The sequence below is a fragment of the Panthera tigris genome, chromosome A3 (genome assembly GCF_018350195.1).
Source record: "Panthera tigris isolate Pti1 chromosome A3, P.tigris_Pti1_mat1.1, whole genome shotgun sequence".
In the NCBI taxonomy this organism is placed as follows: Eukaryota; Metazoa; Chordata; class Mammalia; order Carnivora; family Felidae; genus Panthera; species Panthera tigris.
Genome location: NC_056662.1, coordinates 26,650,461 through 26,675,519, shown reverse-complemented (window position 1 = coordinate 26,675,519; position 25,059 = coordinate 26,650,461). Strand labels below are relative to the sequence as shown.

The 25,059-nt window shown below is 49.1% G+C and overlaps 2 protein-coding genes across 3 annotated transcripts in view; one reads left to right on the top strand and one right to left on the bottom strand.

The window, feature by feature from the left end:
- The window catches only part of TTLL9 (tubulin tyrosine ligase like 9), a 41,471-nt gene extending 25,618 nt beyond the window's left edge, over nucleotides 1-15,853 (top strand). The window contains exons 10-15 of one of the 2 annotated variants that reach the window (XM_042980671.1): nucleotides 384-471; nucleotides 6,522-6,580; nucleotides 7,784-7,947; nucleotides 9,710-9,823; nucleotides 11,231-11,355; nucleotides 15,464-15,853. In XM_042980671.1, the coding sequence (XP_042836605.1) occupies nucleotides 384-471; nucleotides 6,522-6,580; nucleotides 7,784-7,947; nucleotides 9,710-9,823; nucleotides 11,231-11,355; nucleotides 15,464-15,540 (627 nt within the window). In that variant the 3' untranslated portion in view covers nucleotides 15,541-15,853. Of the gene's footprint in view, nucleotides 1-383; nucleotides 472-6,521; nucleotides 6,581-7,750; nucleotides 7,948-9,709; nucleotides 9,824-11,230; nucleotides 11,356-15,463 lie in introns of both variants that reach the window. The other variant, XM_042980670.1, reaches the window with a different exon arrangement.
- Nucleotides 15,854-17,578: 1,725 nt separating this feature from the next.
- Nucleotides 17,579-24,057, bottom strand: PDRG1 (p53 and DNA damage regulated 1). Its single transcript, XM_015536704.2, has 5 exons — nucleotides 23,872-24,057; nucleotides 22,174-22,249; nucleotides 21,098-21,172; nucleotides 19,105-19,185; nucleotides 17,579-18,506 (listed from the first exon to the last, which is right to left on the bottom strand). The coding sequence occupies exons 1-5, from the start codon at nucleotides 23,956-23,958 to the stop codon at nucleotides 18,424-18,426; spliced, it is 402 nt and encodes a 133-aa protein (XP_015392190.1). The 5' UTR covers nucleotides 23,959-24,057; the 3' UTR covers nucleotides 17,579-18,423.
- Between the last annotated feature and the right edge of the window lie 1,002 nt (nucleotides 24,058-25,059).

Here is a 25,059-nt window from a genome sequence, read left to right as displayed (position 1 = left end):
CAAACCTTCGTGAGGTGCTCCTCAATGTGGGGCATGAGGACATAGGGGCGTGGGAGGCGGGCTCAGCCCCTGGGCTCCTGGAGCTGAGCGTCTGGTGGGGAACGTGGACACACACCCGGAAGGGTGTCGCGCGTGGTAGCGGAGCAGAGAAGAGTCTCGTTCATTCGGTTCCCTTCTGTGTCTTCTCCCTGCCCCTGACACCAGGGAGGGAGGGGGTGGAATCAGAGGAGGCTGTTTGGACGGATTCTTGAGGGGTGATGTGAGAAGGAATGAAGGAAGGGCACTCCAGGTGGAAGAAACGGCGGGTGCAAAAGCTAGGAGGGGCAGATTGCTCGTATTCACCCCCCTCCCCTTCCTCTCCCTCCTTTCCCTCCTCGACACAGTACATCCCGCTGCGGGCCTGGCTGTACCGGGACGGCTTCGCCCGATTCTCCAACACCCGCTTCACACTGAGCAGCATCGATGACCAGTGTATCCTCGGATCCCGTCTGCCCAGCCCCCTTGCGCCCTGCCCCTCCCCATCCCCCCAGCTGGTCAGGGAGAGCTTCTTCATTCCACCAAGTCCCAAGCTGCGGTCTCGGCACAGGAGATACAGCAGTGGACAAGACGGGCCTGCTCCCTCCCTCCAGGAGCTGACAGTCTTGTGGGGGTGGGGGAGCCCCCGGTGATCCCAGGGGAGCAGCCCCACTCTGCTCAGAGCAGCTCACCCCAAACTTCTCTGCTTGCTCCACACTGACTCACATTCACAGGATGGGAGAGCTCGAGCTCCTTTGGAGAATGTTTGCACCCTTCCGTGTGCCTAGACATTGGCTCACACATTCACTCAAACACAATGCCCTCTTCACCCATCAAACTGGCAGAGACCAAAAATATGATCACACACTATGCTGGCGAGGCTGGGGGAATACGTGTGTCGCTGGTGGCGTGTAAGTGGGTACAACCACTCCAGAGGCAATCTGGCAAATGTCTATCAAAAGACAAAAGCACATACCCTCTGACCCAGCAAATTCCCTTCTGAGAATTTACCCGACATGTACACTCACAATATAGGAAAAGAGAGGTTTAAAGGCAATGCACTGCTCAGCCTTGTTTGTGAGAGAGAGAAAAAAAGGAAATAAAACAAACCGCTCATTTACATGATGGAATACTATGCAGCTGTTAAAAAGGAATGGGCCCGTGCTTTATGTACAGATATGAAATAATCCCTGTGACGTATTGTTAATTGGAAAAGAACAAAGTATAGAACTCTGAAAAGTATGCTTCCATTCACATTACAAATTATATCTCAGTATATGTTTGTATCCGTGCGCAGACATCTCTAGAAGGAAGTATAAGAAATTGGGAATGGAAGTTGCCTTTGGGATGAGAACTGGGCGGGTGGGGACAGGGGTGGGGAGGAGATAGTTCCTCAGGCACATTTTGATGCCTTTTGACTTTTGAACCACGTGAGTGTATTATCTGGTTAGAATACTGACATCAAAGGGACGCCTGGGTGGCACAGTCGGTTAAGCGTCCGACTTCAGCCAGGTCACAATCTCGCGGTCTGTGAGTTCGAGCCCCGCGTCAGGCTCTGGGCTGATGGCTCGGAGCCTGGAGCCTGTTTCCGATTCTGTGTCTCCCTCTCTCTCTGCCCCTCCCCCGTTCATGCTCTGTCTCTCTCTGTCCCAAAAATAAATTAAAAACGTTGAAAAAAAAAATTAAAAAAAAAAAAAAAAAAGAATACTGACATCAAAAATAATGTTTCTAAGATTTTTAGATGTGGGGCGCCTGGGTGGCTCAGTCGGTTAAGCGTCCAACTTCAGCTCAGGTTATGGTCTCACGGTTCATGGGTTCGAGCCCCGCTTCGAGCTCTGTGCTGACAGCTCAGAGCCTGGAGCCTGCTTCGGATTCTGTGTCTTCCTCTCTCTCTGCCCCTCCCGACTCATGCTCTGTCTCTCCAAAATAAATAAACATAAGATTTTTAGACATGAGCATCAGAAGCAAAGAGGCCGGTAATCCAGAAATGGAGAGATGATGAATCAGCAGGACTGGATTACCTGCCTGTGGGGGAGAAGGCTACGGAAGGTGCTGCTGCTTGGACAACACAGCTAATGCTTCCAGCCAGTTCCCACCCCCTGCCTTAATTTTGTCTCTCGATTATGTGTCTGTCCCGAGCTCATGCACATGCGTCGCCTGCGTGTTAGAATGGCAGTTGGCCCTGCTGAGTATTTCCAACAATTCCCCCCCTATTTTTCCAAGTCCAGCATTTTTTAAATTTTTTATGAAAAAAAAATTTTTTTAACGTTTATTTATTATTGAGAGACAGAGAAAGACAGAGCATGAGCAGGGGAGGGGCAGAGAGAGGGGGAGACGCAGAATCTGAAGCAGGCTCCAGGCTCTGAGCTGTCAGCACAGAGCCTGACATGGGGCTCGAACTCGTGAACCGTGAGATCATGACCTGAGCCGAAGTTGGACGCTTAACCGACTGAGCCACCCAGGCGCCCCAACTCTAGCATTTTTAGTATGTTTGTTTAATTATGTAATTCTAGCAAGCATTTAACATATGCAAGTCATCATTCATTGCAGTTTTATCTTTTGGCCACCATGTGTTTTGTTAAAATTAAATGACACGTGTAAAACCCTTAGGACAGTGCCCGGCACAAAGTGAGCGTTCAGCACACGTTAGTGGTACCCTGTTCCCTCCTTAAAAGTGCTTGTGTATCTCGGGTCATGGCGCCTTGTTAAACAGACCCCGGCCTTTCCCAGGACTAGTTTCTAGTGAACAAGCCTTTGCTGTTTTCACAGTGAGTCAATACACACGATGTTCCACAACTTCCTTTAATTGTTTTTAATTTTCAAACGTTGAAATATTTAAAATATGTACAAAAATACAGAAAAAAGACTATAAGAGAAATCCAGGCATCCACCACCCAGATTTAGCAGATATTAATATTTGCTGTATGTGTTTCGTATATGACACACCAACTTTTAAAATAATAAAGCAGGGGAGCCTGGGTGGCTCAGTCAGTTAAGCGTCCGACTTCAGCTCAGGTCACGATCTCGCGGTCCATGAGTTCGAGCCCCGCGTCGGGCTCTGGGCTGATGGCTCAGAGCCTGAAGCCTGCTTCCGATTCTGTGTCTCCCTCTCTCTCTGCCCCTCCCCCGTTCATGCTCTGTCTCTCTCTGTCTCAAAAATAAATAAACGTTAAAAAAATTAAAATAATAATAATAATAAAGCAACTTTGGATCATAAAGTAATAAGACATATTTTAACCTGACCTTAAATATACAGATTTACATTTTTTAAATGTTTTTTTCTTTTATTTTTTTAATTTACATCCAAGTTAGTTAGCATATGGTGCAACAATGACTTCAGGAGTAGATTCCTTAATGCCCCTTACCCATTTAGCCCACCCCCGTCCCACAACCCCTCCAGTAACCCTCTGTTCTCCATATTTAAGAGTTAGAGATTTATATTTTTATATATAGTTCACATACAGTTATTCAAATATATATGCATGTATGTGCACACACAAAATATAAAAATAATGACCTCAGCACTGTAACAATAAATAGAAACAAGTTAAAACACCCTTGAAGGATGGCAAAATGAACGATAAAACATCTACATGCTATTGTACAGCTGTTATAATGAGGCCAATTAAAATATCATGGAAAGGTATCTAAGACTATTAAAATGAAAAACAACATACAGGTATAGACCTGGTGTGTTTATAATCCTAGTTTTGCTTTTAAGGAAATATGTTTCTATTCAGAAGAAAGTCAGAAAGGATGTTCACTAATTTATAAACTCTGAACACCAAGGGGGATTAGAATCAGGCCAGGAACGTTTATTTTCACCTTTACACGTTTTCCTATATTATGAATTGTTTTTACAACCATTATGTATTACTTTAATAATAAAAATAATAAAACACTTAAAGAGTATAGCTTTCACAATATAAGTAGTAAAGCTGTTTAAAGGCAAATCAGAAAATTCAGAAAATGTACAAAAAGGAAAAACAAAAGAAAAGAAACCTTCTGTGTTCTTATTTTCTAGAGACAATTACCCTGACGTATTTTCTCCCAGGTTCGTTTGTACAGTTTGTTGTTGTTGCATTTTATAAAGGAGTGATCTCAACTGTATAAACATAACTTTTTTTCACTACACATATCAGTATTTTCCTTGTAGACATTTTTTATTAGTTATAAAGTATCCCACCGAGTAGACTTATTGGTTTATTTTTTTTTTAATTTTTTTTTCAACGTTTTTTTATTTATTTTTGGGACAGAGAGAGACAGAGCATGAACGGGGGAGGGGCAGAGAGAGAGGGAGACACAGAATCTGAAGCAGGCTCCAGGCTCCGAGCCGTCAGCCCAGAGCCTGACGCGGGGCTCGAACTCACGGACCGCGAGATCGTGACCTGGCTGAAGTCGGACGCTTAACCGACTGCGCCACCCAGGCGCCCCGACTTATTGGTTTATTAATCTTCCACCCTGCAGGCATTTAGAAAGTATTCTGCTTCCTCCAATTATGACACACAATGCTGGGAAGAAACATATTTTTCATAAATCTTTTACCATATTTAATTTTTCCTTCAGACGACATTGCAGAGGTGTAAATACTGGGGCAAGGGTATGTGGGCCAGATTGTTTTACAGAAGGTTCTTTTGTATTTTTATTACCCTTCCATTGACAGGGCCATTTTATCCCAGCTCTCCCTGCTGAAGACAATCATTTGATTTTATTTTTTCAAACAGTTTGGAACTTAAAAAAAAAAGTTTATTTATTTAGAGCGCGCATCAGCGGGGGAAGGGCAGAGAGAGAGAGGGAGAGAGAAAAACCCAAGCAGGCTCCGAGCTGTCCGGGCAGAGCACGACACTGGGCATGATCCCACGAACCGTGAAATCATGACCTGAGCTGAAATCAAGTCGGATGCTCAGCCGACTGAGCCACCCAGGCGCCCCTGAAGACAATCATTTAAAAAAGACATTTCTGGGGCGCCTGGGTGGCTCAGTCGGTTGAGCATCCAACTTCGGCTCAGGTCATGATCTCACAGTTTGTGGGTTCAAGCCCGGTGTCAGTCTCCGGGCTGATGGCTCAGAGCCTGGAGCCTGCTTCAGATTCTGTCTCCCTCTCTCTCTCCCCCTCCCCCGCTCGTGCTCTCTCTCAAAAATAAATGAACATTAAAAAAAATTTTTTAAAGACATTTCTAAAACGATTAGCACCCGTAGATGAAGCCTATATGGGCATTCATTACACTTGCAATGATTCTGTGAGTTTTGAGTTTTTCCAAATAAAAAGGTTAAAAAATATGTAACTGACTTAATGGGGAAGCAGGGTTTTGCCTTAGAATTTGCGTTTCTTCCAATTGGTACTTCTTCCTCATTTACATCCCTTTATTTATAGCTTTTTAATTGTTTTTTAATGTTTATTTAGTTTTGAGAGAGAAACAGAGCGCGAGCAGGGGAGGGGCAGAGAGAGAGGGAGACACAGAATCTGAAGCAGCTCCAGGCTCCAAGCTGTCAGCACAGAGCCTGATGCGGGGCTTGAACTCATAAACCATGAGATCCTGACCTGATCTGGTGAAGTCAGATGCTTAACCAACTGAGCCACTCGGGAGCCACCCCTCCCCTCCATTTACATCCCTTTAAAATTATGTATCTTCTATTACTAGAAACGTCAGGCATTTTCCCAGATGGTCTTTTAGCAGTTATGTTTTCCCTATATCTATGTATCTATTAGGGTCATAAATTTTTATTGTTAACAATTTATGTGGGATTTTCATGTGATAAAAACATTAGTCTGTCACATTTGCTACAAATCTTTTCTCTAGTCATGCTTGCTTTTCATTCTTGCCCTGATATCTGATTATTTTTATTTTTACATGGTTAGCTCTGTTCATCCGCTGACTTCCTCTGTGATTTCTATTGTCGTTTTTTTTTTCAACGTTTTTTTTTTTTTTTTTTTTTTTTATTTATTTTTGGGACAGAGAGAGACAGACAGAGCATGAACAGGGGAGGGGCAGAGAGAGAGGGAGACACAGAATCGGAAACAGGCTCCAGGCTCTGAGCCGTCAGCCCAGAGCCCGACGCGGGGCTCGAACTCACGGACCGCGAGATCGTGACCTGGCTGAAGTCGGACGCTCAACCGACTGCGCCACCCAGGCGCCCCTCTATTGTCGTTTTTAAGCTTAAAAAAAATCCCGCTGAAAGATTTCATAACTAATCAGCCCCACTTCCGTCCAGATTGGTTTTGATTGTTTGCTTACTCTTTGCCCGTTTCCCCCACCTAAGTCCCCCCACTTAATAGGGCTCAGGGGTTAAGTGACTTGCTCAGGGGCGCACAGCCAGTAAAAGGCGCAGGTGGGATTTGAACCCAGGCCCATCTGAACTCAAGGCCCACATATGTGACGTCTGGGCCATTGTGGCGCCTTCCTCATCAATGTCCAAGCACAGGTCTTAGTCTGATCTCTGGGGGTTCCATGGAACAGGGCTCACCCTTCTTGTTCACACTTGTCCTTGACCACCTACCTCTCCCAGATGTTCACCTCACCAATGTCGCTGTGCAAAAGACCTCTCCTGACTACCATCCAAAGAAGGTGAGGAAGCTGTGCTTCTGGCCTCCAGAGCCAGCCTTTTGGGACTGGGTTGGGGTGAGGAGATGGTGTACCACGGAGCCCAGGACAGGCCAGTCTTGGGCTCATAGTTCCAGTTCATCAGTGAGATCAGGACCACCCTCCCCACTTGCAGGACCCAGGACAAGAGTACAGAAGGAGACCCACACATTGTGCGTCCGAATATTTAAAAGTTACGAATCAAAGACACACACCCTGTAACAAAATGTGTTCTATCCTCCTACCTTGAAAGCATTTTCTTTCTTTCTTTCTTTCTTTCTTTCTTTCTTTCTTTCTTTCTTTCCTTTCTTTTCCTTTCTTTCTTTCTTTCTCTCTCTTTTCCTTTCTTTCTTCTTTCTTTCTTTCTTTCTTTCTCTCTTTCTTTCTTCTTTCTTTCTCTCTCTCTTTCTTTTCTTTCTTTTTCTTTCTTTCTTTCTTTCTTTCTCTCTCTTTTCCTTTCTTTCTTCTTTCTTTCTTTTCTTTCTTTCCCTTCCTTCCTTTCTTTTCTTTCTTTCTTTTCCTTTCTTTCTCTTTCTTTTTTTCTCTCTTTTTCTTTCTTTCATCTATCTATCATCCATCCATCCATTTATCTGTCTAATAACCTACAAGGCCAAGTTCGAATTTAGAATTCTCAGACTTCTCAAAGTTAAGAGCCAGAACAGAGGGGCACAGGGAGAGCTGGCTCCCAGCTCACACCCGCTCCCGTCTTTTCCCTCCCCCAGCTCCATCCTACACAGTGGGGGCCTCCTGCATATACGTACCCCTAGCCCCCCGAAAACAGTAACCAGTTGGTCATCTTTGGGCCTCAGGGTACACCCATGGTCAGTGCAGTCTGTCCCCAGGAAGGCAGGCCCAGGGAAGAAACCTGTGCAGGGTGTTGGGGCAGCGACTTCTGGGAGGCTGGGGACCCAGGCTGTGCTCTAGAAAGAAGCACAGGCTCTGGGAGGGCACATCCACCCCTTCCCCTGAGCATGCAGTACCTTTGCCCTGCAAGAGGGACAAACTCAGAGTCCTCCTAATCACAGGACCCTGGTGGGAGCCTCTTGTCGAAACCCAAGGCCCGTGCTGATGGTGACTGTTTGAGGGTCCCGGCCGGCCAGGTCCCAGTTAACGGAGGCTCCCTCTCCCCCACTCCCTGGGTGCTTGGGGCCCCAGGGCTGCAAGTGGATGATCCAGCGCTTCCGCCAGTACCTGGCGTCCAAGCATGGGCCGGAGGCGGTGGAGACGCTCTTCAGCGACATGGACAACATCTTCATCAGGAGCCTGCAGAGCGTGCAGAAGGTGATCATCAGCGACAAGCACTGCTTTGAGCTGTACGGCTATGACATCCTCATAGACCAGGACCTCAAACCGTAAGTGGGTGGGCCGGCAGCCCGGGGAACGGGGCGGGGGGGTACGTTTCACACACTCTGCACCCAGACGGCCCGGGTGTGGTCTCTGCCGCTTCCTGGTTGGACGCACTTCCTAGTTTTGTGACTCAGTTTGCCCATCTGTAAAATGGACATTGTGCTTATAGAATTATTATGAGGGATAAATGAGGTATTGTCTGTAAAGCACCGAACCCCGTGCCTGGCACTAAAAGACCTTTCCCGAACATCTGCTGAGTCAGCAATCCTTCCCGAGTATCAGGCAAGAAACTTCTCTGTAAGCCCTGCTGCTCTCAGGGTGCAAAGTGCCGTGTAAGGGAATATTGTTACCATGTCACTTCCTGTTAAGAATGTGGTGCATTCATGGGGCGCCTGGGTGGCTCAGTCGGTTGAGCGTCCAACTTTGGCTCAGGTCATGATTTCACGGTTTGTGAGTTCCAGCCCCGTGTCGGGCTCTTGCTGACAGCCTGGAGCCTGCTTCGGATTCTGTGTCTCCCTCTCTCTCTCTGCCCCTCCCTGCTCACGCTCTGTGTCTCTCAATAATAAATAAACGTTAAAAAAAAAATTAAAAAAAAATAAAATAAATAAATAAACATTAAAAAAAAAAAAAAGGAATTTGGTGCACTCCCACAATCCCCACAGAGGAGGTTGAGCTGTTGAGGAAGACAAGCCTGAGGTGGCAGGGACCATCGTGATGGCCCTCATGTGACACAACAGGACACAGAAGCCCAGTGGGTTTGTTCTGGGCGCTTGGGGTTACACATTAAGTCAAGGGTAGAGCCAGGTCATAATTCCTGGGCTGAGCTACTTCCTGCCTGCACTGCGGCTCCCGAGCTCCTTCCCCAGGGTCACTGGATAGGTGCTGAGGGCTTTCCGAGCCAGCAGTAGGAGCTCTAGACCGATACCTATGTCAGACCCAGGTTCAAGGAAACAGGGTCCGGGTGCCAGCGGGTCTCTCCTTTGCCCCCTGCTACAAAGATGTGGCTGCGGGTATTAAAGTGGAAGCTGATGGGGAAACAAGCTTGGGGGTGGGAGGGGGGCCCGAGTCTGCCACTCACCTGCCGGATGGGTCCTGCCCTCTCTGTGCCCCAGGTTCTTGCCTGTAAATGACCGGATTTGCACAAAACAAGAGTTTGCAAGCTCTAGGCCCTTGGGCTGCTTTTGGCCACAGACGCTTCAATTTTGGAGTTCAAATTATTTTCCTTGTAAATTCATTTGAGCATCTCGAAAAACTGGGAGACGTTTACACAACAATCTGGATGTTCGCCTTTTCTGGAAAACTCAGAACCCTGGGCTCACACTCCCACGGGGTGACAGTCTCCTGGAGGGGCCACCGCTGTAGAGTGGAATGTTCTTCCCGGTCCACCGCTCTCCACCCCCCCCAGCTCCTGCCGCCCTCAGCGGCCATTGCCCACACACGCAAAAGTTCACTAGGAAACGGGACTTTGTCTTGTATTCACAGCTCTAGTGGGAGAAGGAAGAGCAATACGAGGGCACCAAGACCATTCCACCCCCTCCAGCTTGCCTCGTTTGGGTACCACCTGGCCCCAGTGGGGATTTCAAGTTTGTGACAATTGTTTTCAAAAAGTTTTAGCCACTGAAACCTTTCTTCTAGTGGAAAAATGGAGACAGCAACCTTGGTTGAATTGAGGGTTGGGCCCAGGCACCCCATCTAGCCTCTCCATGAAATTCCAGGGTCCCCAGGGACCAGGCAACCCTAAGGCTCTCCATTCCCCTCCTTCCCCAGGTGGCTCCTGGAGGTCAACGCATCCCCATCGCTGACAGCCAGCAGCCAGGAGGACTATGAGCTCAAGACCTGCCTTCTGGAAGATACCCTGCATGTCGTGGACATGGAGGCCAGGTGAGGGAAGGCAGCCTCGCTCAGGCACCCCTGTATGTGACAGTTGGGGCTCCCATCAAGGAAGACAGAGAACTCAGAACCCTGGGACTTGAGTGGCCCTTAGAGATGGTTCGGGCCTGCTCACCATTTTACAGATGGACAAACTGAGATGTCCACACAGGGTTGGATCCTGGTCCAAGGACTCAGCCCTTTTGAGGCACAGCAAGGCCACCTATAGCCTTCTGAGATTCAGTCCAGCAGGATTTCCATGAGACCCTGGACTTCACCTGTCTAAGCCTGTTTTCTGGTCTGTAAAATGGGAAACCTCATGCTAACCCCCAGGATTGTTAAATTAATCTACTAAGATAATTTATTATAAAGTGCCTTGCTCATAGTAAGTGCTCAATAAGAGACTATCTACTGTTATTTTTTTTAATGTTTTTATTTATTTTTGAGACCGAGAGAGACAGAGCATGAGCAGGGGGTGGGGCAGAGAGAGAGGGAGACACAGAATCCGAAGCAGGCTCCAGGCTCTGAGCTGTCAGCACAGAGCCTGACACGGGGCTTGAACCCACAAACCATGAGATCATGACTTGTGCCAAAGTCAGACGCTTAACCGACTGAGCCACTCAGGCGCCCTGAGACTATCTACTGTTATAACGATGTGCATATGATGGGAAAACCCAGGGTCTGACTTCAGGAATGGCTGAATCCAGGTTCTCAGTCAGTATTGGTTGATTCCCTTTCTTTCCCTTTCTCCTTCTCCGTGACCCACCTCTTTCCTGTGTATTAGCTTTTTCCCAATTATTCCAGCAAAAGTTTGAGAGCTAACTCTCATTCTTATTGGTGGGGATTATGTCAATGCCTATCTCTGAACCAATCATTGTGACTCTGATTGCCTGGGCCTACATGTTGTGCCCATCTCCCAGGGGAGTAGGATCAGCCCTGAGCTGAGCCATGTGAGTGAGAGAGGGAGGAGTGGTTCTCAAAAAAACCCAAGGTACACTGAGGCTGAAAGAAGCTGAAATGGCTGCTGAGCAGGTAGAACCTCAAGTGTCCTCTGTATCTACCATCATTCATTCATTCAACAAACATTTGAGCTCCTACTATGTGCCAAGACCTGTGCCCCACACCGGGGACACAGTAAAGGACACAACAGACCTAGTCCCTGCCTTCCTGCAGTTTATAGTCTGGGAAGGACAGCAGACTTTAAGTATAAGTAGGTTCATGTTACCGAGGGCAAGGGTGGGGGCCTGGGGACAATATGGGAGACGACCCCTCTGAAACCTGGGAAATGGGTGAACAAAAGAAGAAATGCTGACAGCGTGGGCACGAGCAGGGTGCCGGGAGGGATCAGGAGCCTCGCCTGGGTCTTAGGGCTTCACCAGGTGCACCTTCATTAGCCCCTTGTATCTCCTGCCCATCTAGGCTCACAGGAAGGGAGAAGCGAGTGGGAGGCTTTGACCTCATGTGGAATGATGGCCCTGTCAGCCGAGAAGAGGGGGCTCCTGACCTGTCGGGGATGGGGAATTTTGTGACCAACACACACCTTGGTAAGTGGGGCCAGGTGGGGAGTGGGCACGGGGGATGTGTCATGAGAGGAGCCAGGTAGTCTAGGAGGCAGCTTGGCATGGTGGTTAGACCGTTTTAATTTGATCTACAATTTGCCAGCTGTGTGACCTTGGGCAAGGGACTTAACCTCTCTGTTCCTCATCTGTAAAATGGAGACAAAAGAGTTTTTATCTCAACATATGCCTAGAACGCCACCTGGCACATGGCAAGAGATATTATTCATCTATCAGGAGGTGGATTGCAAAAGGCTTAGGTGGAAAAGAACTCCAAAAATGTACAATGTGGTAAAAGAAATTAAGGACTTCAGGGCTTGACTTTAAACTTGGTTTTTAAAAAGTGAAAAATTTTCTTGATTATAAAAATTATTCACTCTTTGTAGAGTATTTGAAAACTAAAAGGGAATAAAAAAACCATCCAGACATAACCAGCTTCAACAATCTGTTGTATTTCCTTCCAGTTTTTCAAAAATGCCTATATTTATACTTTTTTCTTTACAACATTGGCATTGGGCTGGAGTTTTGAGTCCCACTTTTCCACATAGTATATTCCATGTCATTCAACAATACTAATAAGAGCCTCTCTTTTGGAAACACTTTTTGGCCAGGTCCAAGCTTTACGTACATCATTTCATTTTTAGGCAGCTTGTATCATTTTATAGATGGAGAAGTGGTCTCCAGGTGTTACATAACTTGCTGAAGGTCCCAGTTATAAGTGATGAGGAGTTGAACTCCAATCCCTCTTACTCTAAAACCTGAATGCTTGGGTGCTAGAAAATTCTATCCCTTAGCACAATTAAAAACAAAATTACTCTACAGCTGTAAAATATTCCAGCTTGTATATAGGTCAACCTTACTAAATCAATTTCTCCTAATTGAACATTTGGTATGATTCCAATTTTTTTCTTTTATAAGTAATGCCATGCTGTGATGAACATCTTCTCACATCGAGCTCAGCTGAAATTCTGGCTATTTCTTTAGGACAGATTCCTAGAAGTAGAAGTACTGGGTCAAAGGGATGGACTTATTACAGCCAAATTGCTTTTTAGAAAGAGTACACAGATTTGCCTGCTCTGAATAAAACACACACACGCACACACACACGCACACACACACAACACCACAAAAAACCTTTGTCAACTAGATAGGTAAAAAAGTAGATTTGTTTTTATGTGCATTCTGTTGATTACTGGTTATGTTGCAGAGTTTTTCAATTCGTATTTCTTCTTTTGTAAGCTGTCCATAGTCTTTATGCAGTTTTCAGTGGCTTGTTCTCTAAATTTATAAAGGCCTTGGATATCAATACATTGATGACATTACCCCTCTGTCAAATGTATTTATAAATATTTTCCTGAATTTGTTATTTGCTTTTTAAATTTTATTTAAGTGGCTTTTTTTTTTTTTTTAATGAAAAGAAGTTTTAAATCTTTTTTTAGGGTTTGATAGGATTTAGGATTGAGTTTGGCTACAAGCAACTGAAAAGCCAAATAATAGTTACACAGAAAGGGAATGATCTGTTTTGAGCCACAGGATGTCTTGGGGTAGATGACAGGGCTGACACAATGGATACAAAATGCCCCCAGAGACCCAGCGCTTTCTTCTTTCCACTTGGCTACACTTAGTGGGTTGCCTTGGTGCTCATGCCTGTTGCCTCATGGTTGCAATATAGCTGCTCCTACTCCAGACACTGTGTCTTCGTTCCAGGCAGGAAGAAGCAGGAAGGCCCAAGGGCCAAGGCTTTTCCTTCAAGATTTGATTCTTTATTCCAAAACGGAAACCCTCCCAGGGCTGACATCTTACTGGCAAGAACTGAGTCACATGGCCACCCCAGCTGCAAGGAAGCCTGGAGTGTCGATTAATTTGCTTGAGAAAGGAGAGGAGAGGGGATTTATGAAAGGCTTTTCTACAGCAGTGCCACCTTGTGTTGTTGCAAGATGACTCTACAGAGCTTTCAAGCTTTGATGTGCATATATATAATCATCTGGAAATCTTGTTAAAATGCAGATTACGATTCAGTAGGTTTGGGATGCGGGCCTAACATTCTGCCTTTCTAACAAGCTCCCAGGTGATGCTCTCCTAGTTGACTGTTGCTATGTAACAAACAAACTCTCCCCAAACCTAGAGGCTTAAAACAACTTCTGTCCCATTTGCTGATTCTTCAGGTCTCGCCTGGGGTCATTCATAAGGCTGCAGGCACCCGGCCCGGCCGATTCACTGAGACACAAGGCCTAGAATAGCCTCATTCGCACGGGTGGTGGTTGTGATGCTGGCTGTCAGCGGGGCCTCTCTTTCCAGGTGGCCACTCATCCTCCAGCAGCCCAGCCCTGGCTTCTTCCCATGGTAGTCTCACGTTCCAAGAAGGTGGGAGACCTAGCAAAGCCCCCTGAGGCCTAGGCTCAGAAGTCCCACGGTGTAGTGTCATTCCGTCACAATCCATTAGTCAAAGCTGCTGTAGCCCAGATTCACAGGGCAAGGAAATGGAGCCCTCCACTGGGTCAAGGAGCGGCAGTCACCTTGCAGGAAGGCGTGCATATAGGAATGGAAGGAGTTGTTGCAGCCATCTTTGGCAACCATCTGCCTCAGATATTAATGCTGCTTATCCCTGGACCCTGTCTGAGTCGCAAAGATGCAGAACAGTGGCTCTCCATCTTGGCCGCTATAGGAATTATGCTGGAGCTTTCAAAAGTACTAATGTCTGCTGAAGGTAAAGATACAGTTGATCTGGCCCTTAGGAGTTTTAAAAGGTCCCAGCTGACTAAAGCACAGCCTAGTTGAGAGCCCCTGCTTTAGAAGTCTCTAGAATAATCCCCAAGTCTCCAGTCGAGCGTCTGGGTGTGAGCACAAGAGAAGCTGGTCGAGTTGGGAAGAGCCTGGATGAAATGAAGGGTTGAAGGGTCTCCGGGTGAAAAGATCAGCAGGTAACTCAGAGATGAGTCTAGAACTCCAACAAGAGGCTTGCATTGGACACAAAGATTTGGGAGTTATGAAGGAACCAGGTAGTTCCATGGAACTCACTTTGGAAAACCCTGGGGACGCATATAGTGGGCCTCAGCTCAGTGAAGCCTTGATGATCAGTTGAGTACCCAGGAGGCTCTGGGGTGCTGAGAGGGCAGATGCCTCCAGGTCAGTAGTTGTGGCCACAGCGATGCAGTCATTCAGCCAGCATCTGTGAGCGCCATCAGTGTGCCTGGCACAACTAAAGGACCATGGTGCTGCCTCACAGACCAGCCGTGAGAACAAACGAGAAGCGGGTAACGCCGTGAAGGTGCTGAGAGGAGCTGTCTCAGAAGCTCCTGTCGGCCTCTCAGCATGGATTGCCTGGGACACCCTGCCAGGAGTAGGGGCCACTTGCGGGGAAAATTCCTCTCTTAACCACTTGTGCCTGCCATATGGGGTTGGGTAAGGAAGGGAAGGAAGCTAACGTTTAACCTGTTAGGTACCAGGCACTATGCTAGCTTGCAATGTTTTCACCAAGCGAAGCCAAGAGGAAAGGTAGTGTGGGGTAGTGGTTAAGAGCGTGGCCTGTCTGCTGACAGTGCAGGGCCTGCTTGGGATTCTCTCTCTCTCTCTCTCTCTATCTCTCCGCCTCTCTCTCTCTGCCCCTCCCCTGCTCACACTCTCTCTCAAAATTTAAAAAAAAAAAAAAAGAGCTTGGCCTCTGGAGCTAGATCTGGGTTCGAGTCTCAGTTCTGCTACTTGCGGTATGATTCGAAGCAAATTTCTTACCCTGTCTGAAACTCAGTTTTCTTCTACACGTCATTCCTGTGAAGGCTCAGCAAGTTCATCCGCATTCAGCACCGGGGTTGAATGTTACCTTTTTCTGGTGATCCTTACATTCAGTCCACAAAGCAGGTATCCTGGTTGATTGATGAGAAAGCTATGCTCAACAGGGGAGAATGATCTGCTTGAGGGCGTGCAGTTCAGGAGTGGAGTCGGGACGAAAAACACAGGGAAAAACACAGGCCATCCGGAGTTGCACGACTCCTGCGGGCCCTCCCTCTTCCAGGAAGTGGGAGCACAGGCCCCTCCACGCCCCCCATGTCTCCTCTACCAAGGACAGGCCATCCCAGCTAACACTCCATTTCCCTTCCAGGCTGTGTCAACGATCGGAAAAAGCAGCTGAGGCAACTGTTCCGCTCCCTTCAAAGCCAGAAGAAAGCCTCCAGTTAGTCCCCGCGGTGGGGAGGAAAGCGACCCTGGGAGGTGCCAGCACAGTCCTCTCCCCGCTCTTTCCAGCACAGCGGTGCCTCCAAGCACTCACCTCCCTCCCTCTGGCCTGGCAGCAGCGTTGCTGCTTACTGCTTGTTCCACGTCCCCTGGATGCCCCCACCTGGGCACCTCTGCACCAGGAGACGGCCAATCCCTGGGACTAGATGCGTATTAACCTTGAGGGATTGGCCTGGCCATTGGGCCTGACAAGGACAACCGCAGCAAGTTCTGCTACCCCAGAGAGATCCTGTCTAATAAATGAGAACAGACCTCACTCGGAGTCACTGGGCACTGGGCCTGGCTCGGGGCATGATGCTGACCGGAGCCAGGCCCTCCTGGCTTTGAGCCTTTGATGTCTTGAAGGTCAGTGCTTAAAACAAGCCTTCAGGAGCAAGGGGTCAGGGGCTAGGGAACTGGTCTTAAGGTGTGCTTGCAAAGCAAGCACTTACTGGATTACTGGGGGTCTGGGGAAAGGCTGAGCCCTAAATACACCTTTCCCTCCATGCAACACCCTGACTTGGCGTGTCAGGAATTCATGGAGCTCCCCTGACCATCTTGACATCAACAGGCCAGAGCATCCTTGTTTTTCAAGTGGACAAGGTAAGGATCGGGAAGGCCAAGCTGCTTAGCGAGGGTCTCTGCAAAGGTGCACTTAGGAGGCAGCTAGGTGATGTGGGGCCTCTACGCACCTTCCCGAGGTTGGGAGCTGAGCTTTTTAAGCCAGAAGGCCTTGGCCTGGCCAGCAACGGGATACAGCTTGGGGAGTTGGGCGCAAATCAAAGTTCTGCATTCTCTACACATTCCACCATTCCTAAGCCTCCTGTTGGTTTAAGAGAGACTGCAGCAGAGTGGGCTGTGGGCAAATTGCTCCACGGGGGACCGCCTAGGAGAGCCCAGGCAGCTCCCGCTGCAACTCTCCCCACTGCAGGACAGTTCTTTTGGCTGCAAATAGCAGAAGGGGAAGGGGAAGGGATTTGGGGAAGGAAAAATACCGGCAGACCCAAGAAGTGAACCAGCCGGCCTTGGGAAGGCCAGAAGCTAGGCCACTCTGGGCCTCCTGCCTCAGAGCGTGGGAACCTCCTTCCACCCATGTGACTGAGGCAAGGCCAGACAGCCCTGGACACAGGTTCCTCATTTCCAGGACAGCCAACCTGACCGGCTCCTTTGGCCAAGCATCCACCCTGCCACACAGGCAGGGACAACGTTCAGACAGAAGTCACGCGCCAGGCACACCTATCAGACAGCAGCTACCGGGGCGAATGCTCCGGTCCCTTTTTTACGTTTTTATGTAATATGTACTACAAAGGTGAGGTGTCCTTCTCTTTCACCCTTGTGCTCCAACCCGGCAGTTTCTGTCTTGGGGAGGGAACCATACAGTGTTTGCACACAGATTATCGGCTTATGAGACCCTGCTCTGGCGTCTTGCTTTTCTCACTTACTCTACCCTGGAACTTGCTCCCAATCAGTGCACAGCAAGCTTCCTTATCCCTGATTGTAGGTGTAGACTATTCCCCTGTCTGGAGCTGTTGACTCCTTTAACTAGTCTACTATGGATGGACAAATAGCTTCCAATTCTACCTCCCCACTTTAGGACCATGATGGGGAAAACAATGTAATTGTACTTTTAAAACTCAGGAAGATGCAAAATTGTAGGTATGGGGCCAAATTTGGCTTATGTAGGGTATTTTGTTGGCCAAAACCTAAGTCTTTAAAACTCTTCTGTATTAGTGATGTTTAAAAGGCAGGAGATTCAATTTAAAAATCCAGATTTCTAGCTCCTCTTGAAAAAAAAGTAACATCTGGACATACCAGCCTGTGTTCCCACGTAATCATCGGCTGGAGCCAAGTGCAGTGAGGGGACCGGGTGAGGCGTGCCCGCTCCGTGTTACCAGTGTTGGTACTGGCGGTCTAGTCCTGCTAGCATTTCAAGGCTGGTGGCGTCCTAAAGGCAGCGTGGCCTCGATTAAGGACCAAATGAGATAAAGAACAGAAGCTACTATTCATTCGTCCAGGAAACATTTATTAAGCTCAGTGACATGAAAGACAGCGTGCTGCCTCACAGCACATTAGGATCTGAGACCAGCGAAGGCAGGCCGGAACCCTGAGTGGCGCTGACCCAGGCCCCGCCTTCAGAGGTGGCAGAGGGCCTCGTGAAGAGGCAGCTCCCCCACCCGTCCCTGGTGCGGGACTCTGCAAGGCCTTCCTGACTAAAAGACAGGTGCAAGAGTTTGATAAGCAGCACCCACTCTGGGCTCCATTCTGGGGGCAAGCAGGAAAAAAGGGTCAAAGTGGAGGCGGTGCTGGGGGAGTGGTGCGTCTGGCCCACAGATGGCTGTGGTGAACTACGAAACACTGATTCGGCCTTTCATTCAGAAACCACCTGTGAGCCTCCTGCTTTATTCCAATTCCACTACATGCTGCTTGAGAATGCCCCTCATCTGGAGAGGAATGCAGGAATGATGCTCCCCGACGTCCGGGGCCCATCTGAACAGGGGCCCTTGTTAAAAGTGCCTGCTGTGGCCATTCTCACACCCCCACAGGCGCTGCCCCCACTCAGCACTGGTGGCTGCCAGGGCCTATCAATGGGCCTTGTGTCCATCCAGCCCCAGCAGTCAGCCCCAGCAGACACTGGCAGAATGAGGGCTCCCTCCTGCCATCACGGAGAGCCAATCCCCCCAGACAAAGGCTTTTCATGGGGCAGATCTTCTTTACATCTTAAAGTGTAAAGACGCCCATCTTCTAGCAGGGTGGATCGTGTCCTTGCAGGTTTCAAAGCTGGAGTCCTGGGTCCTCCATGACCTCAGGGGGGATGCTGTCCTAGGTCCCCCATCTCATTCTTGAATTTCATCCTTTTAAAATGATCTTGAGAGCTTTAAGCTCATCCTGGTTGAGGGGATTCAGGTTAAAACCCTTCAGCTCTGGTTTGCCTAAAGGGAGAAAACAATCCATCAGCTAGTTGGGCCTCCTGTTGTCCAACTCCTGCTGGCCCTGGAGTCAGGCCCAGGAAAGGGGCTTATGCTGCATTCGTGTTGCCAAACACTTGGCCTTGAGGTCTGACAGGGAAGGGCCTCAAATTCTGCAATGCATTGGACGAGGCACAGGAGTCACCAAGAACCTGACTCTGCTGCCCAGAAACCTCCAGATTTCTGCCAGACCTGTGACCAATCTGGAGGGGTTAGGTTTACCCAGAAATTTAGCTCTGGCCTTAACCACCTTACTGAGGCCCTCTGAGTGCCCTGAGTCAGAGCTATCCTGCTTCTTATACCATGCCTAGGATTTCCTGTGAGATAGCCCAGGCTGTTCCTTGTGCCTGGAAAAGGACTCCTGACAGGAATAAGACCCCACGACCTTCCTTGTTCATTCCATCTCTGGGTGGCTACAACCACCGTCCCTGCCCACAGCTTCAGCACCGCTCGCTTGCTGCCCAGGCCTTTGCCCGCCTGGGAGAGGCTTCCACCCTGCTCTGCAAAGTCCATGCTGACAGTCCTCTCTCTTCCTAGTTTCCATTTCCCGCCAGGCCAATACCTTGGGCCTCAAAGAGGCGGTTGACCTTCACTTTAAGTTGTTTGCGGAGTTTCTCTATTTCTTTATCCAGATGGTCCTGATCTGAAAAAAACGAGGTGGGCAGAGGATGAGGTTATACCACAGACAGACCCACCCAAAGGGAGAAGCCATCCGCTTCTCCCCCCACTCCTTGAGATCAAGGGCTCCTGGCATTCGGGAAGAAGGGGACTTGAGAGACCAACTGAGGAAGGAAGTAAAGCCTACAGAAGGGATGTGATCTGCCCAAGATGGTCGAGTAAGCCCAGGACAGGACTGAGCACTCGCCTCTCCGTTCACTGACCTATTTTCATATGCAAAGTACCTTGGGCTGCTCAGTGCGTGGGGAAGGCAATATGGGACTTTAGGTCACCCTCCCACAATGAAATCACAGAAAATTCAAACATCAAACCAGAGTGAAGAAGATGGTTAGAAAAAGCATGGCTAAGGAGTTTTACAAACCTAACTCCATCAATGCGAGGGGTTTTTAGGTAACAGGACTGTGGTAACACGTGACCTAAACAATCAATGGATAGGCCCGATGCTCGGGCTTAACCTAATTAACCCTGGTGAACAGAAACGGTTATCTTTGCCAAGACTGTTCATACCTTAGGGCACACTGCATTATGAGAAGTAGACGCCACAATGTTTGGTGACACCACTGCCTAATGTCACCAAACGACCACCTGCTGGTTTGTCTTCCCCACAGATTTTCATTCTTTCCGGTGGGGAGAAGGCCTGGGCAGCGGTTCTAGTGCTCCTGGTAAACGAGCGACGCTAGGCCCTCAGGGGCTTGGTTAGCTTGGGAGGACCCGGAGAACCAGCGACAATCATGTCCCAGAACCCCTCGAGGTATGGTGACAAGACCGTATCTGTGGACCAAGACAGCTGAGGACCAGATCCTGAACCCAGGCAAGCAACCCCCTCTGAAAGCTTAGCCTGAATGAACTGTGGCCACCACCCAAGTGCAATGACGACTCTTAATTTTATAACCATAGTATTACTGTACATTTTTCAAAAGCGCAGTCAGAAACTTCTTTAAGCTGTTCTAGTCTCCTTTGCTAAAATTTTACTTCAACAGCGCTAGGGAGACTCTGCCTTCAGGGACGGGCGACCTTGCTGGTCCTCTTGGTCTATACATTTTCCAAGGGTCGGGAGAGAAAAAACTATGCATAATCTTTCCTTTTCCCAGGCAAGGACCCATTTGCAGCTTGACTTTTTGCCGTTATGCTCCTACAAAGAGCCTCCAGGGTCGTGGCTATGAAGATCTGAGTACATGCTGAGTGCCCAGGCTGCAGCAGACCCCAGAGGCTCACTCTCTCCAGACCTCCATTTTCAATGCAGTCTCTACTACAGGGGACCTGAAAAATAAAGAGCTCACTCTGCCAGGCTCCCTTCAAGCGACGGGTGGCCACATGACTTAGTTCTGGCCAATGAGATGTCCGAAGTCTCTACGGAGGACAGCCTTACTTTGAAACAGAAAGCAAGGCCATACATGGAGCAGGCCCTCTGCCTTTCCTACAGCCTGGCATGAGGACACGAGGCCTGCAATGACCACACCGCCACCACGAGAATACGTGAGGGTGACCCTGCTGTGAGCAGCAGTGCCAGTCCTGGACTGCCTGCCTCTGGACAACTACTGAGGAGAAAAACAGAACCAGGTTTCCTGAAGCCTCGGTTTGTTGGGTCTTCTGTATTTGTGGCACAAACTGTTTCTCACTGGTAAACAAGCACTAGGCTAAGTACATATACTGTTTTATCCCACCTTCACAAGTGTGCTACAGAGATGCGTCCCCCCCTTTAGAGATGAGAAGTAGCTCAGAGTGGCAGAGCAGGGACTCAAACCCACACCTACCTGAACCCTGTAACACAGCTGCCTCTCCTCAAATGGCCCAAAGCCTGACTCTCACTCAGTTCTGGGTTACGATTGGCGCTGGTGGGGGAGATGTGTCCCTGACTCATCCCCAGAAGGCCTTACCTTTCTCAATCATCTCCTTCGTCTGAGGGTGAGGCATCCTGATGAACATGTTCCCGAAGCAAACCATCACATCTTCTGAAAGGGCAAATGGTCACTCTTTCAACAAATATTTTGGAGCACCTACTCCCTTGACAGGCATTGTCTGAGATGCTGACAACACAGTAGAACGAGACAAAGTTTCTGCCCTCACAGAGCTTATGTTACGGTGGAGGAGAAAGAATAAATAAGCAAAGATAGGACCTGTCAGACCCTGATAAGTCTAAGTACTCCACAGAAAAATAAAGCAGGGTAAGACGATGGGGAATGTCAGAGTAGGGGACGAACTTGTCATTGGTATTAGGTGGTCCGAGAAGACCTCAATGATCATGTGACATCTGGGCAGAGACTTGAAGAAAGTGGGTGTGAGCCCTGCAGACATCTGGGGAAAGAGTGGGCAAGGCAGAGAAAACAGTAACAGCAAGACCAGGGTGAATGGAGTCGATGAGCGAGGGAGAACAGGAGAGGAGAGGATGTTGGAGAGTTCTAGGTGGTCTTACAGGACTCCGCCTTTTACTCTGGTGAGATGAGAAGCAATGAGCAGGTTTTAGGCTTTCTGGTGCACTTTAAACCCTGGGCCTGGCCTCTGCCCATCTTTCCAGCCACATCACACGCTGCCCACCCCCCCCACCGCTTACTTTGTCTTACCCACCTGTCTTCATCTGAAAAGCCCTCAACCCCTCCTCCAACACCCACCTCATGTCCAATTCCTTCCTCAGCTTTCTCACAACTTCCAATTATGTGTTTATGCTGTTTTGTCTGTAAGAGCACAAGGGCAGGAACTGCACTGTGTCCATAACCCCCACCCAGCACCTTCCTAGTGCCATCAGTGAGCCAGCAACTAACCCCCATCATGGAGATGAGCCGCTGAAACCCTGAGCCACAGTCCGTGTCAGACCTGCAACACTTTCTCCCTCATCTCCACAGGCTGTGTCACACACGTGGGGCTTCCTGACTTGTCTTTGTTACGGATAAGTTCAAAGCCTTAGAAGGAAGATAGAACAGGCCTCCAGAGCCACAGTGATGAAATCCTGACTTACCGGAGAGGCTGAGATCCTTCTGCAGAGCCCGCAGGCCCTCCCGGTTCTGATTCCTTTTGGTGTCCAGATCCACAATCTGCAAAGCACAGGGGTAGGAGGGAACTCAGCTTCCTCTCGCCCCAAACTATTACCTTCCAACAGACCAGAGGCTTTTAAAACTCAACAGACACAAGGCATTGTCCCTGGGTTTCTTCCTATGTCATGCCCAAAACACACTGACATGCAAATGTACTTCTCCTATTCAGTTTCCAGGTCCTTAAAGACAATACTCCGTGCAGGTGCTGTCCCCACAGAGAAGGCGCTGGGGAAAAGTTCGCTGACTAAATGGGTAACTTATTATTCACTGGAGTGCTAGTTCTCAAGCTGCAGAGCATTTCAGAATCACCATGGCAGTAGAAACCGCTCCCTGGACAAGTCCCTTCAGCTGATGCTGACCTAGTATCAGGAGAAGGCCAACAATCCTGGACTGCAATAGCAGGGGTGGGGGCACTGAAACAGTGCTAACAACACAAAAGCGACTAAGGAAGTGAGGAGACGCTACGGTATCCTTCTGGAGAGCCCTGGCTCTGGAGCCACGATACCCAGGTTTGAATCCTGTTGCCCGCCATGAGCTGTGTAATTTCACCTCCGGAGAAATGGAGATATGAATAGCACTTAGCTCATACGTTATTGAGCCAGGAACTAAATGAGTTCGCATAGTCCTTGACACACAGTAAGTACTCGGCAAATTTTAATCGCTTCTTTATTATTATCATCCAGCACACCCTGATGCAGTGTTTCATTTAATGGGCACTTATTCATCCAAGTCTTCCCCTTCTCAGTAAACACCCGACCAGTCATCCAATTATTCTAACTGGAGACGAGTCATGAATCACTCTTCACTCCTCCCACTCCCTCACCCCCATATGTAACCACATCAAGGCCTACTAAAGCCCCAAAATATACCTCTGACCCATTCGCTTGTCTCCATCACCACCAGCTAGAGCCAAACCCATCTCTTGCCTGAACCTTGGCAGTGGCTCCTCACAGACCACCCCCCCATGCCCCCCTATATTTTGTGCTCCACACACCAGCCAGAGAAACTCTTTTAAAGCCTAAATCCAATTACATCATCCTCCCTCCCCCCATCATGTCCCTTCAAACCCTCAACGCTTAAATTAGTACAAGACCCAAGACCCAGACTTCCAGGTCAGGTCTACAAGGCCCTCCACGACCAAGGCCCCACTTCTCCTCCAGCGTCCCCACCTGCCCAATCACAAGACCACTCTTTTCTCTTTCTCTTATCCCGAGAGCCTTGGCCAAGGCAGAGCACCCACAGTCAGTGGGGCGAGGCAGCAGGAACTGCCCTTTGAAAAAGATGTTCAGGTAAACCTACGAAAGAGGTAACGGCTCGGGATCCCGAGGGCACGGCGAGGGACGGAGAAAGGATGGGCACAGGGAATCTCTGGCACAGAGCAGGCGCCCACTTAACACGTGCTAATAAATGCGTGAAGCGAGGCGCCGTCACAGGCGTCTGGTCCACCTTACCTTACCGCCGCCCCACGTCTGTAGTCACAGCCGTGAGCCCACCAGCCCAGGTCAGCCCACTGCGAGCCCCCGCTGGAGCCGGATTCCGCGCCCAGCGCGCGGCCTTAGGGCGCTCGCCGCCAGGCCCCAACCGCCGAACCCCAGCCCCAGCGCCTCGGACCGGCCTCCTACCTGTCGCTTGTCCGCCAGCACCTCCTCGGCGAGCTCTTCCACCTCCACCAGGTACCGAAGCACCCGTTCCGCCTCGGGTGACAGCATGCCCACCACCTCCGACACCACTCCACTCGGCTCGGCTGCGACACAGCTCAAATTCCGTTCGGGCTCCGCTTCGGCTGCGCATGCGCACGCGCAAGCGCCGCCCGGGCAGGCCTTCCGGCGGGCATGCGCAATTAAAAGAACTGTGTCGCGCAGGCTCCAACACTCGAGAGAGAGGCGGGCCTAGCTTTGGGGGCGGGACTGGAACGCCCCCTGCAGGCCCAGAGCGCCTAGCGTGCAGCGCTGCCTTTGAACCCACCTGCCTGTCTTTCTCTATTTGTTGAGCACCTACTAGGCGCCAGGCAGTTTTAGGTGCTGAGGGCGCAGCAGTGAACAAAACACAGTCTCTGTCCTCATGCAACGTCATCCTAGTGGGAAACACCGACAATTCATGACAAAAGATATAATTACATACTATGGTGTTTGGGAGTAATAAAATCATTCTTCCCCTGTTTCAGGAACACTAAGAAGGAAGAAGGTCCATGTGTGAGAGTGGCTTATATTTAATCTCTGACACCTTCAGTTTCCAATTTATAAAAATGGGAGTGAATAAAATTCTCCCTCATTGTGTCTCTGCCGGATCAGAAGGAGGTAGGCATCATTTTAAAAATTCAGCTTTCACCAGTATTCATCGAGCCCCTGTCTTAGGCCCAATGTTCAGAGTAGTTGACCTAGACCCAGGGAAGGGGCTGGAAAACCATGTGCAGTGAACAATGAAGTGCCAGCTCAGAAAAGAAGTTCTGTAAGTGTTAGAAAGCAAATCGGTGTGGGCCATAGGTTTGGAAGGATGTCCAAGAAAAGGCAGGCAGGTGGAACATGGCTGCCACTCAGAACTAGAAGGTTCCCTAGAGATCTTCATGCCTGAACCCCTCATTGTACAGCTGAGAAAAACTGAGGCCCAGAGAGGAGTGAGGACCTTACACAGCCAACAGCCGACCTAGGATTCTGACCTCCTGCCTCCCTGATTCCAGCTTTTTATTCTCTCCTTTGGCCCCTGGTAACCAAACCCCTTAATGTCCGTTGCCTCACTTGAATTTCACAATTTTTTGTACAGATAGGTTATTACTGCCCATTTCATAGCTGCAAAGTGAGGCCAGGAGAAGC